General features: G+C 48.8%; 4 protein-coding genes across 4 annotated transcripts; 2 read left to right on the forward strand and 2 right to left on the reverse strand.

Moving 5' to 3' along the window:
- Positions 1-3,476: 3,476 nt before the first annotated feature.
- On the forward strand, positions 3,477-8,177 carry BKA55DRAFT_496387 (uncharacterized protein; the record flags this gene model as incomplete). Its single annotated transcript, XM_046186367.1, has 3 exons — positions 3,477-6,413; positions 7,107-7,630; positions 7,691-8,177. The coding sequence occupies 3 exons, from the start codon at positions 3,477-3,479 to the stop codon at positions 8,175-8,177; spliced, it is 3,948 nt and encodes a 1,315-aa protein (XP_046056092.1).
- Positions 8,178-8,530: 353 nt separating this feature from the next.
- BKA55DRAFT_588078 (peptide methionine sulfoxide reductase MsrA) lies at positions 8,531-9,202 on the reverse strand (the record flags this gene model as incomplete). Its single annotated transcript, XM_046194742.1, has 2 exons — positions 8,531-8,880; positions 8,935-9,202. The coding sequence occupies 2 exons, from the start codon at positions 9,200-9,202 to the stop codon at positions 8,531-8,533; spliced, it is 618 nt and encodes a 205-aa protein (XP_046056093.1).
- An 888-nt stretch (positions 9,203-10,090) lies between these two features.
- BKA55DRAFT_682414 (uncharacterized protein) lies at positions 10,091-10,981 on the forward strand (the record flags this gene model as incomplete). Its single annotated transcript, XM_046198339.1, has 1 exon — positions 10,091-10,981. One exon carries the CDS (start codon positions 10,091-10,093, stop codon positions 10,979-10,981), a length of 891 nt encoding a protein of 296 aa, XP_046056094.1.
- Positions 10,982-11,678: 697 nt separating this feature from the next.
- Positions 11,679-14,090, reverse strand: BKA55DRAFT_588080 (fungal-specific transcription factor domain-containing protein; the record flags this gene model as incomplete). The annotated part of the gene is made up of 8 exons (XM_046194743.1): positions 11,679-12,037; positions 12,089-12,387; positions 12,460-12,772; positions 12,825-13,301; positions 13,348-13,429; positions 13,486-13,786; positions 13,908-13,978; positions 14,028-14,090. The coding sequence occupies 8 exons, from the start codon at positions 14,088-14,090 to the stop codon at positions 11,679-11,681; spliced, it is 1,965 nt and encodes a 654-aa protein (XP_046056095.1).
- Positions 14,091-15,355: the final 1,265 nt, after the last annotated feature.

Here is a 15,355-nt window from a genome sequence, read left to right on the forward strand (position 1 = left end):
TGGCTTACGGTGTTCTGGTTCAAGACATAACCGATAAACACTGTGGCTCTTCCATAGCGTTTTCCAAGCATCTGCCAAACAGCTAGAAGCCAGAGAATCCCCTAAACATACTCTCGCTAGCATTCTCTCAAGAATAGCTTAAGGCAGTCTGAGTGAAGCGGTATAGATACTAGCCCCTGATAACAGTTTAAGCAACCATCTGGAAGTAATATGTCGCCACTGCCCGCAGAATTTGCACCGTCTATGAGAAAGGAATGTCACGTACGGTAATGGGAATTTTCGAGTCAAGCCTTCCGACCACTACCTAACATGTTGATGAGTTTTGATGGCCATAATTGCATGAACAGGAAGTACTCACTCGCCACGAAACCATCGCCAAGTTGCAAAAGGACTGCACAGAAACCATATCGCAGTTTCGTGGGGGCATGGACCCCGGAGGTTGGTAACGTGGGTACTACCATACTGATTTATCGATGTATCTGCTAAGGATACCTATCGATGAGTATAATGGATGTGTGGTAGTTCGTTGGACTTTGAAGCCGTTGGTAGCATATATACAAATAGTTGATGACAGCTTACCTAGGATAGTTTCGTTAGCCACCTTAGTACCCTAGACAGATTTGATTAATCGATATTGAAGAGGATAAGAAGAAGGGTGGTCAACCAACTAATCTAGGTAGCTGCCATGAACGATGAGTTTCCCGTCTCAGGAGACTGCTTCTTTCCAGCGCATTCCTAAGGTAGGACCTGCATTTGGTTTAATGACCTGACGACCTGAAAATACGACCTGAAAATACGACCTGGCCTGCAATAATTCGTTCCTTCTTCTCCTTGTTCTAGCGAGTTTCCATTACCAGGGGGCAAGATGGTCATTGCGTTGCTTGACCGCTGTCCCTTGCTCAGTGCTACCTTCTAGAAAGATCACAGCCAATAACCCTGCATGGGTGGCCTCAAAACTTTTAGAGACCCTGTTTTAGACTACTGAGACTGAGAAGAAATACATATTTGCTTGTGATTCTGCAATTCTTTAGGCGACAGAAGAAGAAATTGATGCAGGTCGCCTTACAAGGCTGCAGTTTTCCCATGACAATCACTGCATGTTTACTGCAGACCGACCTGATCGGGATGATACTGACAGCCCGCCGACATGAAACACCATGACGAAACGTTTCACAAAATGATTCCGCAGAGCATTCTATCTATTACATATTGCAAGGATCTCCTTCCGACAAGCTGCCGCATCTGGCATTGACATTCATGGCGATGCGAACGTGCCCGAATAAAGCTGCAAATTATCAAGCCATGTATCTATTTTCAGCCACAGCTAAACGCTACTGTAACTGTCGCAGCATCTGCATGACGAGAGGTCAATGCAAAATGGAGGCTCTTGACAAACATTCACCACAACGACAGTACTGTACAGATGGTATCACGACATGTATCAAACTTCTCAAAACGAACTCCCACGGCCAAATTTACGCGCAGCTTGCCGAGGCAAATGACAACCATATCGGATATATCACCAAAACGATGGTCTTCTGACCGATGGCATAACATGGCTGGCCCCTTTCCCGGCAGGCTGGAGGCTGGCTGCACGGATCCGACGATCAGGATCGACATATACGTAGCAGAGGGGAAATGATGACGGCAGAAAACGACCGCTACTAACCCTAAAAATCATGGACTCACCGTCAACCACGGGTTCGTCAAACTGATGGAACATTATCAATTATTGGCCATGCATGGGTTATGGAATCAAGAGAAGCTATCGGGTCGCTTCCGTAGTATCAGCTCTCACGCAGGTGTTTTTGGTCAGATTATTTTACCCCTGCCAAACATCAAAGAAAGGTACCAGTGAACCGTTAAGCGCCCTGTGCGCGCTCGGTCATCTGCGCTTGGTGCCGCTCGCTAGTGAGGATGAGAAGACCATTACCGGGGTCCTTGAAAGGGTTTGGTCAAGGTCCATGACGAGCAGCAACAGCACATCCATCCCACTGAAGCTTTATCGAAGCATCCACCGAAGCGCCTCAACGCACTGACCCTCAGGTTTCTTCCCAACAGCAGCTCTGGGGCTGGCTCCGTTTCACTTTGCGATGATGTCCACTGCCCTAAGACGCCACTAACTTTAGGTACAGGGCAATAAGTTAGCTGGCGCTGGTACTACACCTATCTTAGCTACATGCGCTTGTGCCAAGGTACCGGCACCACCACGCGGGCAGCCCAGGGCATCTCAGTTTATCAACAGTCGCATCATTGCGAGAGTTAATTTCTGTGCCGCTCGGTGATTAACCAAAGTTTGACTCTCGAAACCGTTCTTTTCCCGTTGAATTGCTTGCATTACCGATGCTTGCTTGCTTGCTTTTGGCTTGCTCATAATTCTCCACCCAAAGCTTCACTTTCCCAGGGGCCCTTGTTCTTTTGCTCGCTTCTTACACGCTCCTCACCGTGTGTGACGGCACTGCCCGCCCGCCCAGCTAAGTCAGTATAGTACCTACAGTGCTGTAGGTACTTACCTACCCCACACCAAGCTTTCCTTGCGCGTGTGAGTGGGCGTGTCGAATGCAAGAGGGGCCTTCTGTGTCGTGGTCGTGGTCTTGAGTGGGCGTTGTTCTTGTGGCGGCCGGAACTGGCACTGGAATCCAGCTTTTCCCATGCGGATCTATCTAGACTACTAATCTTCTACTGTACATCCAGTCCAGTCAGTGGTCCTTGACTTGACTTGACCTCCCTCAACTGATTTCCTCTTCGAGCTTCGCCAATTGCCACCCTCGCAATAGCTTCCTTGTTGCTTCTTGACAGCTCCCCACCAGCTTTCTTCTTCTTTAACCTCGACCCGTGAGCATCAGATAACCTTCATTTCTTGGCTCCTGCTCAAGCTTTAGTAAGTCCCAACACGAGTCTCTATTCTTTGTCTGCCTTCCGTCATCGCTCACACTCCTCGAAAGCCGCCTTCGATATATCCACGCGATCATTCTTGACGTTCAACATCTACGCCCTCACCTACACAACAGCTCGCTCCTTGTTCTCGTGTTACGAAAAAGATCCAAACCGCCGCCTTGGAACCCTGTGCGACTTCTACCTTGTTATTCAGTCTGTGACTGCAGCTTTTACGTCCTCTACCTATCAGGGGGCCTACGGATCGAACCTGGGCTTCAATACAAGCCTTTTGTGCGTCCATATTTCGAGCCTCAGTCGGCAAAACGATTGCACGAAAGCGATCATCTTATTCTCCTCAAGGATTGCTTCTCAACGTCACACCGGAGCATGACTGTACCTTGACCCACTCCCCAAGTTTCACTCGACATTTCCGCGTCAGAACTTTGGAAATACAAAGCCAGGAACAAGGAACAAAAGTCAAGAAACTGTCACCCTCAGCTGCGGCGGCGGCTTGAGAGCTTGCTGGAGGGGAGGCAATTGTCCTCGTCATTGCGATTCCGCTGACTTTAGCAACACCGCTCTTTGTCAAACCTGGAACCATGAGGCGAGGCCGTTCCCCAAGCTCGCCATCGCCTTATAGGGCTTTGGCTCATCATCATCAGGCCTCGGCTGCTGCGACATCCTCAGATTCGATTTCATTAATTCGGTCTTTCAATGTCGAAACAAATCCTACGCGGCCAGTGCGGCCTTCGCCGCTCACAGCATCGCTTATCCGAGACATGCCGCTAGATCTGGTTGACCGCATCAGATCCTTCCCTCTGTTCATGTCAGCCCCGGAAGAGTTTCTTGTTGCTATAGGAAATCACCTGAAGCCTCAAATCCAAAGCCCCAATGACCACATCGTGACAGAGGGAGACGAAGCCAAGGCGATGTATTGGTTGGTTCGAGGAGTAGTTGCTGTCACCTCGCGGGACGGTGAGGCAGTCTATGCTGAGCTCAATCCCGGGTCGTTCTTTGGAGAAATCGGTGTTTTGATGCAGATGCCTCGAACAGCTACTATTGTAGCGCGAACGAAGTGTCTGTTGCTAGTGCTGAAGAAAGAGGATTTACATGCCGTGATACCCAAATTCCCAGAAATGGAGAAGGCAATCCGGGAAGAGGCACAGGAACGCTTGAACCTTCTGAAGAAGAAGCGGCAAGAAAGTGGAAGATTGGTCAAATCTCCCCAGGGAGACTTCAGTGCTCGAGAACCCGCTCCAGGAGAGGTTTCTACTGGAGAAAGGGGCGCCATTAAGGACGGTGCCGTTGTCAACCACAAGAAAAGGAAGTCCCCAAGCCCTGGAATCATGGAGGACCCAGCTGCTGGTAGTGCGATTGGAAGCGGTCAAATTAATATTCGAACAACACTTAAGGAGTTACCGCTCTTCTCCACACTTCCTGCAGATATTCTGCATTTCCTGGGATTGAGTGTCCAACCGAAATCCTATACCCCGTTTACAGATATTGTTCGCCAAGGCTTACCGGGAAACGAAATTTTCTTCATTGTTCGTGGCGAGGCGGAGGTTATTCACGATGAACCAGTCTACGATGATAACATTCAGAATAAGGCCAAAGCTATCCCAAAACGACCTCGATTGAAGGCAGGCCAATATTTTGGCGAAGTTGCGAGTCTTGGGTTGTCGCGTGGTCGAACAGCCACTGTAAGATCTATCACTTCTGTTGAGTGTATCATGATCACAGGCGACGTCCTCGACGAGTTCTGGAGACGTTGTCCTTCGGATATCCTAAAACAGGTTCGAGAGACTGCACGATTGCGATATCAGAAACAGAGCGACGATGTTGTTATGGTTGATTTCGATGTCAAGGAAAAAGCCAACAAATCTGACCCGCCTACACCTACAACACCAACACGAGCATCCCTCCCTGACCTCACTTTCACTACTCCGTCCAAGCCTGGGTCTCCAGCGAAAGATGATACCAGCAACATAGCACCCAAGGACCCCGATCCGTTCTTGAGTGTCAACATGGAGAATATTCGAAATCGAAGACGCCATTCGTTGGCACCTCCAGTACCTCCAACAGACAGCTCTACCCCAACGACCAACGGTGCGAGGTCTCGCCTCTCAGAAGTAACTCCTATCAAATTTCCGTTTTCTGAAGCTTCAGCTGACGACGACGACGTCCCGGCAAAGCGCGTCCGGACGACTCTGCCCACTCGACCAATCACTATGAGCAAACCAGTGCTCTCAGATGAGATCTTGATTTACATCTTCAAACACGTGGATATAGGAGAGCTGTTTCGACTACGCCTTGTTAGCACACACTGGCGTAAGCTGCTGACTACATCCCCCAAAGTTTGCCAACATGTCGACCTCTCGATTTACAACCGCAAGGTTACCGACGAAGTCCTCATGAAGGTGCTTGCTCCCTTCATTGGCACTCGCGCTCTGTCCATTGACCTGAGTAATTGCTTTCACATAACGGACGAAGGGTTCGGAGCTCTATGGCGCAGCTGTGGCAAAAATATCAAGAAGTGGAAGATGAAGTCGGTTTGGGATGTTTCTGCGAACCAGATCCTGGAGATGAGCGAGAACGCAAAGGGATTGGAAGAAGTTGACTGGAGCAACTGCCGCAAGGTCGGCGATAATCTTCTAGGCCGCGTTGTTGGCTGGGTTGTACCCGATCCACCACCTTCGAAATCAGTCGTTATCTCAAGCTCTGCAGCTCGATCGCGAAGCAAGCAACAGCAACAAAAGCATGCGGCACAGCACGTTCTGCCACCAGGCACAGTAGTTGGGTGCCCGAAACTCAAACGCCTCAACCTCTCCTATTGCAAGCACATCACAGATCGTTCCATGGCTCATTTAGCAGCACATGCTTCGAACCGTATCGAGTCGCTGTCCCTCACACGCTGCACATCGATTACAGATGCAGGGTTCCAATCCTGGGCGCCCTTCCGGTTTGAGAAGTTATCTAGGCTGTGCCTAGCTGATTGCACATATCTTTCGGACAACGCTGTCGTTGCCCTGGTCAACTCAGCCAAAAACCTTACACATCTGGACCTATCGTTCTGCTGTGCACTCTCTGACACGGCGACAGAGGTTGTCGCTCTCCGTCTGCCAAAGTTGCGAGAGCTGCGCTTGGCTTTCTGCGGAAGTGCGGTCAGCGATGGAAGCTTGGAAAGCGTGGCGCTCCACTTGAACGATTTGGAAGCCCTCAGTGTTCGTGGCTGCGTGCGTGTTACTGGTCGAGGTGTCGAAAATGTTCTCAATGGCTGCGGGCGACTGAACTGGATGGATGTCAGCCAATGCCGCAACTTGGAGTCTTGGATTCGAGCCGGTGGTGTTTCGAACTGGGGGTTTGACGACCGCGTTGGTCAACGTTCTATAGAACCCACGTCAAGTGAAACCTCTGGACAGGGACAATCGGAAGATGATAGTCCTGCGCCCAAGGCCATGAGCGTTGCTATGCTCACATCGCAGAACTTTATGCCACGATCTGCGTTTGGATACCGAGCTAAGAGAGCACGACGACCCGTGCGGTTCGTCATCGAGAAAGGGTTTGGAAGCTTACGATAAGAAAGAACGGCGTCTTGCGGGAACACTTTTTGAGGAAATGATTGAGAATTGAATGGGAATTAAGTGGGAATGGAAAGCATCGGATCTGTGTTACGCAGCATTGGCGTCAAAGTCGTGGAGCATTTGCCATTACTACATATCAAGTCTCATGCGATGTAACGCACATTTGGGCGGAAAGCATGATGCAACGGGGTGAATGTTGGGTGAAAGGATGCTTAGTAGATACCCTTGATGGAGGTGTTGATATCCTTCATAATAATATTGGAATTGAAAAGAAGAAGCCGAAAATAGAAGAAGCTAGAAGGGAGCTAACCTTAACGTAGCTGTGATGTAACTATTCCCATAGCGTATCACCAGTAAATCCGACGGCGTCTGGAGTTTAGAACCTGTAGCCGCCGAGTGATGACCAACTGAGTCACTGAGAGGCACCGGTTCTTTCCACAATATTCCACCAACACAGCCACGTGATGTCGGATTTTAGGTAGGCCCCACACCCGGAACCAACGTCATGCTTTCTTTTACCGGGGACTTATAATACTCTCGATTCCCCGTCCCCGCTTCAACCTTTTCCTTTGTAAACGACTGCATATCGCATTCTCCAACACCTGCATCGCCAGAAAGACGATGTCCTTCACAATCACTGTCCGCCAGGGCCCTGCGCGACTTGCGCAGAGGCTTCCTGAGCTCTCAAAGACTGCCTTCCGCAACACCGCATCCGTCCGAAGCTTCCACGTTCAATCCAAGCCCACAGCCAACTTCTTCACATCGCGCGTCACATCCGCTGCCACCCGCAATGCTTTCCAACGAACAAGCCGTGCTGGCGGCCGATCTTATAACCAGCAAGCTGCTGGAGCTACCACAGCGCCTCAGTCGACAAGCCGACGACTCTTGGTTGGAGGCGCCATCTTTGGTGGTACGCTTGTTGCCATCAATGCTGTCTTCAACCGGGAGACCCGCGAGGATGGTGGCATGCCCGTTTACGAGCGCGAATACCTGAACAACACTTTCTTGCACACTGGACTCGGAATTGGTATCATTGGATTGACGGCTCGACAAATGGTTCAGACTGGCTTCGTGTATCGAATCATGGTTACTAACCCTTGGGTTGTTGGAATTGGTGGCCTCGCTCTCAGCTTCGCCACTATGATTGGAACCCGATCTATTAGCCCTGACAAGTAAGTTTCCAGCAATCAGAATCAATGATGGATTGCGGCAATTTACTAACAAATTTACAGCTATATTCCCAAGTACGCTCTCTGGACCGCTTTCAACGCCACCCAGGCTGCCTTTGTCGCCCCTCTCCTCGCTTTCGTGCCTCCCGCTCTCCTTGGACGTGCCGGTCTCTACACCATCGCCATGATGGGTGGTCTTGCTGTTGTCGGCGCCACTGCTAAGCAGGAGAAGTACCTCTACATCGGTGGTCCTCTCCTGGCTGGTGCCGCCATTGTCGCTGCTTCTGGTCTCGCTCCTCTCGTCATCCCCGCCACCGCTATCCGAACTCTCGCCTTCACTGAGAGCATCTGGCTGTACGGTGGTCTTGCTGTCTTTGGTGGTTTCACTCTGTACGATGTCCAGAAGGTTCTCCACCACGCTCGTCTCGCCCAGGCTGGTGTCATCCGCCGTGACCCCGTCAACGAGAGTATCTCTCTTGAGCTTGACTTCCTCAACATCTTCATCCGCATGGTTCAGATCTTGATGATGCAGCAGAACCGACGCAAGTAAGCGATTGGTAATGGGAGTTGCATAGAACTAGCGCTGTAGGCGTTTTGTATTATTTTTAGCAAAAGGATTATTACTCGGATGGAGGATCATGAACTCCTCTCCTGTTTTTTGTTGAAACCAGTCTACAAGTGGATGGATTTTCCCATTTCTTAATTTTAGGATTAACAAATAAGAAGAAAAAAAAAAAACTTCAATAATTCATAGTGGAGTGAGTTTCACATGTTTTGTATTGTGACTAGGTATAACTTAAATGTTGAATTTCTGTCCTCTCATTTCCTCATGCCAAATTTGCTGATATCATTGGTGCCATGTCCTTCTCTCTGCTAAGCCAAAATGCGATTATCCCCAAATATTTACTCGAGAGGTGGGAATGGTCTCAAAAAGTGGCTCGGGCACTCATATCCAGAGGGGTTGTTGTGGAGGTAGAGCTGGTGATACTCCTCAGCAGTCCACCACTTTCCAGCGGGCGCAATTTCGGTAACGATGCCGCCCTTCCACCATTGCTTGTTGGCCTTTTCTGTGACCTCGCGCGCAATCTTCTCTTGCTCCTCGTTGTGGAAGTAAATAGCAGAGCGGTACTGAGGGCCGGTATCGGGACCCTGGCGGTTCAGCGTCGTGGGGTCGTGTGTCTTGTAGAAGAATTCTAGGAGTTGTGCGTATGTGACCTTTGTAGGGTCGAAGATGATTTGCGCGGCCTCGGCGTCTATGTATGTATGTTAGTGATATTCCATTGCGAATGATGAGAATTGCGACGTACGGCCTGTCTTCCCGCCACAGACAGCGCGGTAGCTAGGGTTATCGAGATCGCCACCAATGTATCCAACCTTTGCATCGATCAGACCCTTATCGGCAAAGTGTCTGCGATACAAATGCTCTGTTCCCCAAAAACATCCCGCGGCGACGGTGCATCGCTGAGCGCCCTCAGGGATGACAGATGCGGCGGATTGATCGGGAGCGATTGAGAGGCGTGTAGATTGTGTGAAGGGGCGAGCGAGACGCGCCAAGAAGGGAGGAAGGTAAGACATTTTGATTACTACCAGTATCGAAATAATTGTGTTGTTGAGTGTGCAGTTAAAGTGAAGCTATCGAGGGAATCGCATTGATATTTGAACGTTTTTTCGGGCTGTCGGTCAAAGTGAATGACAAATCCTTACAATGGGAAGGTGTGGCGGGGTCTAGGAGCTGCGTCACCGAAGACGCAGATGACGATTGGATTTCGCAGAGCTCTGCTTCCTCTTTTGGGAAGGTGGCGTGGATGGGGCTAGTTCAAGGGTCTTTCTTTTGCCCCGCGGTTTATATTAGCAACAATGGCAGATGGAATCAGTGGTTGAGGCTGTGTTGATTATTGAACAGATTTACTGCAACGGGTGTGACAGGGCTGTGAGCTATTTGAAATAGGTGATTCTGCTTATACGCCTGTCGATATGTAAGTTGCCGCCTTATGCTGGCTGTGTATACGCTTCTTATACGCACAATTACAAAGAACAGTGCTTGTTAGTGAGAGGCTATCTCGGCTATATTTGTGGATTTCATTATTACCGTTATTCTTCGACATATGCGCCCTATGCACTCAGGGCGTGTTCGCATAGCTAATGCCTGTAAACCCTCTCACACGTGCTAGCAAGGATAACTGCCGTTATTATGCTAGGCATACATATGTACACAATGCCTAGGATATCAAATGCAAAAGAAATACGATAAGATAAAAATAATATGGGCTCAATTAACTTTCGGAAGTCACCGTTCGTTGAATGCCGAGCCCGTTTAAACTCTCGTCTCGTCTTCCCCGCCGACTCGGCCGACCTCGGTTCCCCAGTCGGACATAGCATATTCTATACTTACACTGACTATATATCATCCCTATAACCCTCTATAATCTATCAAATTAATCATACACACTCAATATCTTCATCATGACTTCATCAAACCTTGCTCAACGCATTCCTCCCGACTCATGGGACTCACACATGCACATTGTCGATGTTGAGAATTACACCCTTGATGCTTCAGCCAAATACCGTCCTACCTCTCATACCCTCGACCAAGCCCTCGCTTTTGAAACTAGCGTTGGGCTTCGAAACATAGTCCTGGTTCAACCATCTATCTATGGCCTTGATAACTCATGTTTGCTCGATGGTCTTCGCGCCCTTGGTGCTGAGCGTGGAAGAGGCGTTGTTGCTATTGACCCTGAGTCGTTCAACGCAGATGAACTACGTTCATGGCATGAATTGGGCGTCCGTGGAGTGAGACTGAATATTCTCTCAAATGAACTTGCAATTGATGCGGCTGAGTTGGAGCGTCAACTGATGCTTTACGCCGATGCCGTGAGACCATTGGGGTGGGTCGTCCAAGTCTACGTTCCTATGGATATGGTTACTCTCCTCGAACCTATCATCCCAAAGCTGAATATCAAGTTCTGCATAGACCATCTTGGACATCCACCTCTCAAGAAATACGCAGGTGCCGACCCATATGATATACCAGGCTTCTCATCCCTCATCAACTTACTCAAGACCGGCCAGACATATGTCAAGCTGTCGGCCGCTTACCGGATGAGCACACTCCCTGACTACAGCGACTTGGATCCCATCGCTAAGGAGGTCATTCGAGTTGCTGGAAAGACTCATGTTGTTTTTGCAACTGATTGGCCTCATACTAGGTTTGAGGGACTGGATATCAAGCCGTGGATGGAGAGAGTGCTGGGATGGTGCGGTGATGATGGGCATCTCAAAGAGCGGCTGTTCAGAGGAAATGCGGAAGATTTATGGGATGTTCAGAGGCCATCGAGGAAGGCGGACCAGTGATTGAAACCACTAACGGCTGGTACTGGGGCTCGACGATAGGGCAATCTCACTTACCGTGTTCAAAGCTATTTTGGCTTATTTGCCACGGACAGTTGTACTTTTTAATCTTCTTCATTTATGTATTCATATCTTGACTGCCTATCATTCATCTGTCAATCATTCCGTCGTTGCATTGCGGCCCCTGAAACGTCAAGAACGATTTCCAAAATAGCTTCAACTGTGATCCAAACTAGCTGTTCTTTCTACAAAGCGCTAGGCTACTCTACAGGTAACCAGCACAAGAACTCTATGTTCCAGCATGAAGTGTGTTGTTGAAAGTACAACGTCGATTACATATACTCCGAGTAGGGCCGAGAAGGGTTCGGCGCGCGGACCTTGAGGGCTCGGCAGATGCGGGTATATGACGCTGACTCGGCTTCGATATCCTGATGGAAGAGCTCGCAATCAAGACTGTCGGTACATTATAGGCCTCTTCTCTTGGCGAGCTCTTTGTTACTGGATGAATCAAGATCCTTGGGTCTTTAATCGCGTCTGATGCACTGATACCCGATCGAGAAGCTCATATTTTTCAGTCCAGTTGGAGATTCCAGGTTTCAAATTCGTATCAGTTCCTTGATCTTTATATATCCTGCTGTCATTAACATTGATCAAATCAGTTTTAGTAAATTCCAGGATGCTTCTGCAACGGCATCCTTGATCAACCAAAATTCTGAGGGTTGTTTCCTGACTCGTAGATAGCGCCCACCCGTACACTCAGGGGCTCAAATGAGGACAAGGCTTCAAAAACACCACGGTCGACTGCCATTGCATTTGGATTCATGTTGTCTGCCCATGGTGTCTGAAACAGTTGCTCCGGCTCGTAAGGTGATTGCTGGGCAGGTATCTCAAATGAAGCCGGGTAAACAGTCTCAGTAATCGGTATGTCCGTAGGCATTGGAACATCTGGCATTTGCTGAGGCATGGGCGGAGGAGGCTGTTGTTGTGGTGTGCTAAATCCTGGATCAAGCCCAAGATTCGCCATCTCTCGGGTGATCAAATCCAAGGCGCTTGAGATGACTGGGCGATGTGTTAAGAGCTTGTATCAGCTATGAACTTAGAGCTGCTTACCTGGATTGACATTTTTGGCCTGATGCAAGGCGCGTACGCAGAAGCTCAGCTTGCGGACTGCTTGTTGGTCCTCAGGGGTAGCTTGAACCTGCAAAAGAAAAATTGTGGCCGCGATATACACACTGTATGAGAGTGATAGAACGCAGTGGCTGATGGTAAATGTTCTGCAGAATAGATCGAAGATGGCGATAATAGATGTTGCAGATGTGACACATTCAACAAGATGGTTTTGCATCGGATGAGGGCCCTCATCTTCTGGGTATACCTGCCAGGTAAGCATAGGCCTGAACAGGAGAATTCTGAACGTATGGTATAAGGCACTTTACTGCAGTTAGCTACTGGTTTTCAGAAACAGGAAATCGGATCCTTACTTCATGGTAACGATGTGGGACGGCGGTGCCAACTCAGGCATGGCGGAGAGTTCGATCTTAAGATGCGGAGGGAGTTGTTCCCACCAGAGTCTCATGGCAGGATCCTGGGTCTGCAGACACTCTTGCATCTCTGCCTCCGTATTCTCCAGTAATGGATCATACATATGGATGAGAATCTCATTAAAGATGACCGATAATCGACAAGCACTCATGAAACAGGAAGTCGAATGAGCTGTCGCGGGAGGATATTTCCAATCTGATCCATGAGGGGAGTCGAAGGGGACCCAGAGCTCATTCTCAGCCGAGTCGTCCACTACAGAATCATGAGTAACTTGCTTGCTGAATAATTCCACAGCTAGACTTACTGATAATCTGGGGTGGAGACACAAGTGTATGCTGTAGTGAAGGCGAACGACCGAGGTATAGGCTGATAATCTTATCCCAGAAGTAGCAACTCCAGTAAAGTCGATGTCGAATCTCAACCTCCTCATCAGTCAAATGGACGGATCCTGGATATCTCTGTCCATCAACACAAATGCCCAGATGATCGATGAGGCGGAAGGCTATGCCACTATAAATCCAAGCCTGTGTCGTGTTGCCATGACCACATTCTCCTGCGCTAAGAAGTAGTAATGTCTGAACAGTTGGGATAGTGCAAACACCTCGACTTAGTTCGTCGAAAAGCATGCTTCGGGCATGTTTTGCGAAGACAGCTCCTCCATCGTACGACTGATCCAGCAGCTGTTTGGTGGAAGGATCACTTTTACCCCAGCGGATAGAATGTGAGAGCATAGCGTTCAGAAGAGTGTGAGAATAGTAAGGTCCCATGGATTGCATGTCACCTGTGAGCGTTAGTCACTTCTTAGGTGATGTCAAGGTGAAGCATACGAGTGAATGCAGGCCTGTAAATGAAGTTAAAAAGAGGCTGGATCCAGCACCAATGCACGTTCAGAAGGTATTGAAACGGTTCCTTTGTGGTGTAAGTTGGTTGAGATGAATAAGACAGCTGATCTGATGAAAACCTACTGGAATATCAGACAAGTTTTCCATCGCTCGCTGATGCCATGCATTGTTGACCAATCGCTCTCTCCTATGAGCATCTGAGTCAATGGATGATATCGAGTCTGGCTTATGCTTGTGAGGGTCACTGGGAAGATTAAAGAGACTCGTCGGTCCATGATAAGTAATGCCACCCTTGTCATCGATCTTGAGACCCATGAAGCTCCTCGTCATTGCATGCTCCTCTGGATGGCGATTCAAGTCATGGCCATTCCAGACCCCAGGACTCGAATGATTTGAGGCGGCAACTGAGGGGGGGATTTGAGAGCTGCAAGTTGATCTTCTAGTTCTTTGATGCGTTCCTCAAGGCGTTGGGTGTAAGACAGAGTCGGGTTTCTATGACACGTGAGCAATTGCTCAAAAAATAGTGAGGCCGAGGTGAGTCCCACAGTTTGTAAATACAGTCATCGCTTCTAGCAGCACAGCGATTGCAAATAGGTTGCTCGCCGCCGCATTTGACCTAAAGGGTATCAGTACAGGTTTATGGGTGAAGTAATGGTTGTATTGACCTTGCGTCTACGGCACGGCTCACAAGAGAATGCGCTCTTCTTTGTGGCTTTGACCGACGACATGGTGTGCCACAAAGTCTGGTGAGTTTCTCGTCCAGTTCAGTTCTCGTCAGTTCCGGTATTGTAATTAAATCGGCAAGAGTCGTCAGAGGCAGAGAGTGAGCCCCGCGTTGGACATTGAAACCCCACCTAGAACTTGGGGCCGGGTCTGTCCGATGATGAAGCTGTAGATTATTGCGCCGAGGGACAGTATAACGACAGTGAATGTGGTTTTCTCCCTTAGGGGTAAAAACAAGGCACAGTAGATAAATCCCGACTAGGACGAGAATTCTCCGCCTTGTGACTGTTTCTAGTCAAAAGTAAAGTAAAGGTAAAGTACACGGAGCCGATGGTGCGTTGGGCCGGGGCAAGACGTCGGGAGGCCCCAGCTCGGAGGGACAAGTGGGGGCGGGTTCTAGGCCTGTCAGGCCAGACCAGACTCTGTGTAAGAGAGGTCAGATCCTCAGTATTATACGGATTCAATTGATGACGATATGTTGAATTGTACAACAGATCTAGTAAGGAGTCAATGAAAAGGCAAGGATTGATCAGGCATATCCCATTGGAAACCTCAGGACTAACTACAAGATGATCACGTGGGTCATGTGCTCTTTGGGATGGCTGTTCCAAGGGAAGGCGCAGCCAACGGTATAGGAGGGTATAGCGCTGGATGCCCTGTAGCTTGGGCATCTTCAGTCGTCATAAGATCGACAGTCTTTTACACGTATTTGTTCTTCTTTGCAACTATATTGCCAAGAAATATTACTTGATTGTGATATTCTCTTATACTATATGATCTATATATTCATATGCCTTGATATATTTTCGTATGTCAAGCTAAAAGACATGCGAGGCGAAACCGGAACCGGAATACTTTACATATGGAGCTCCGCAGCCATTCCCGGATACCGAGGAACTGGCCACGGCATCTGATAAAATATTATCTCGGTATATATGGAGCACTGACACTGAATACCTTGTTTATTGTCTCACTACTCTATTAATTCTCTTTTATAATACATAGTCGTTTCATTCAAAATCAATTCATCTCTACCAAATATCCTTCCATCCAGACCATAATTGACAACCTCGGTCGAACGGACCCGATAATATCCACTTTGCGGCGGAAGAGAAGCATAGATGCCCGGTGCAGTGGATGCTCTAGTTACAACCAGATCTCATAGTCTCAAAGCTATAGAGTCAATTCGAGCCTAACATAGTGTTACATCAAAAAGAGCCGTGCCCTTGATGAATACCTATCACCTGATGTTCTCTCATGTCACAGTCCA

The sequence above is a fragment of the Fusarium redolens genome (genome assembly GCF_020744475.1).
Source record: "Fusarium redolens strain MPI-CAGE-AT-0023 chromosome Unknown BKA55scaffold_1, whole genome shotgun sequence".
Lineage (NCBI taxonomy): Eukaryota > Fungi > Ascomycota > Sordariomycetes > Hypocreales > Nectriaceae > Fusarium > Fusarium redolens.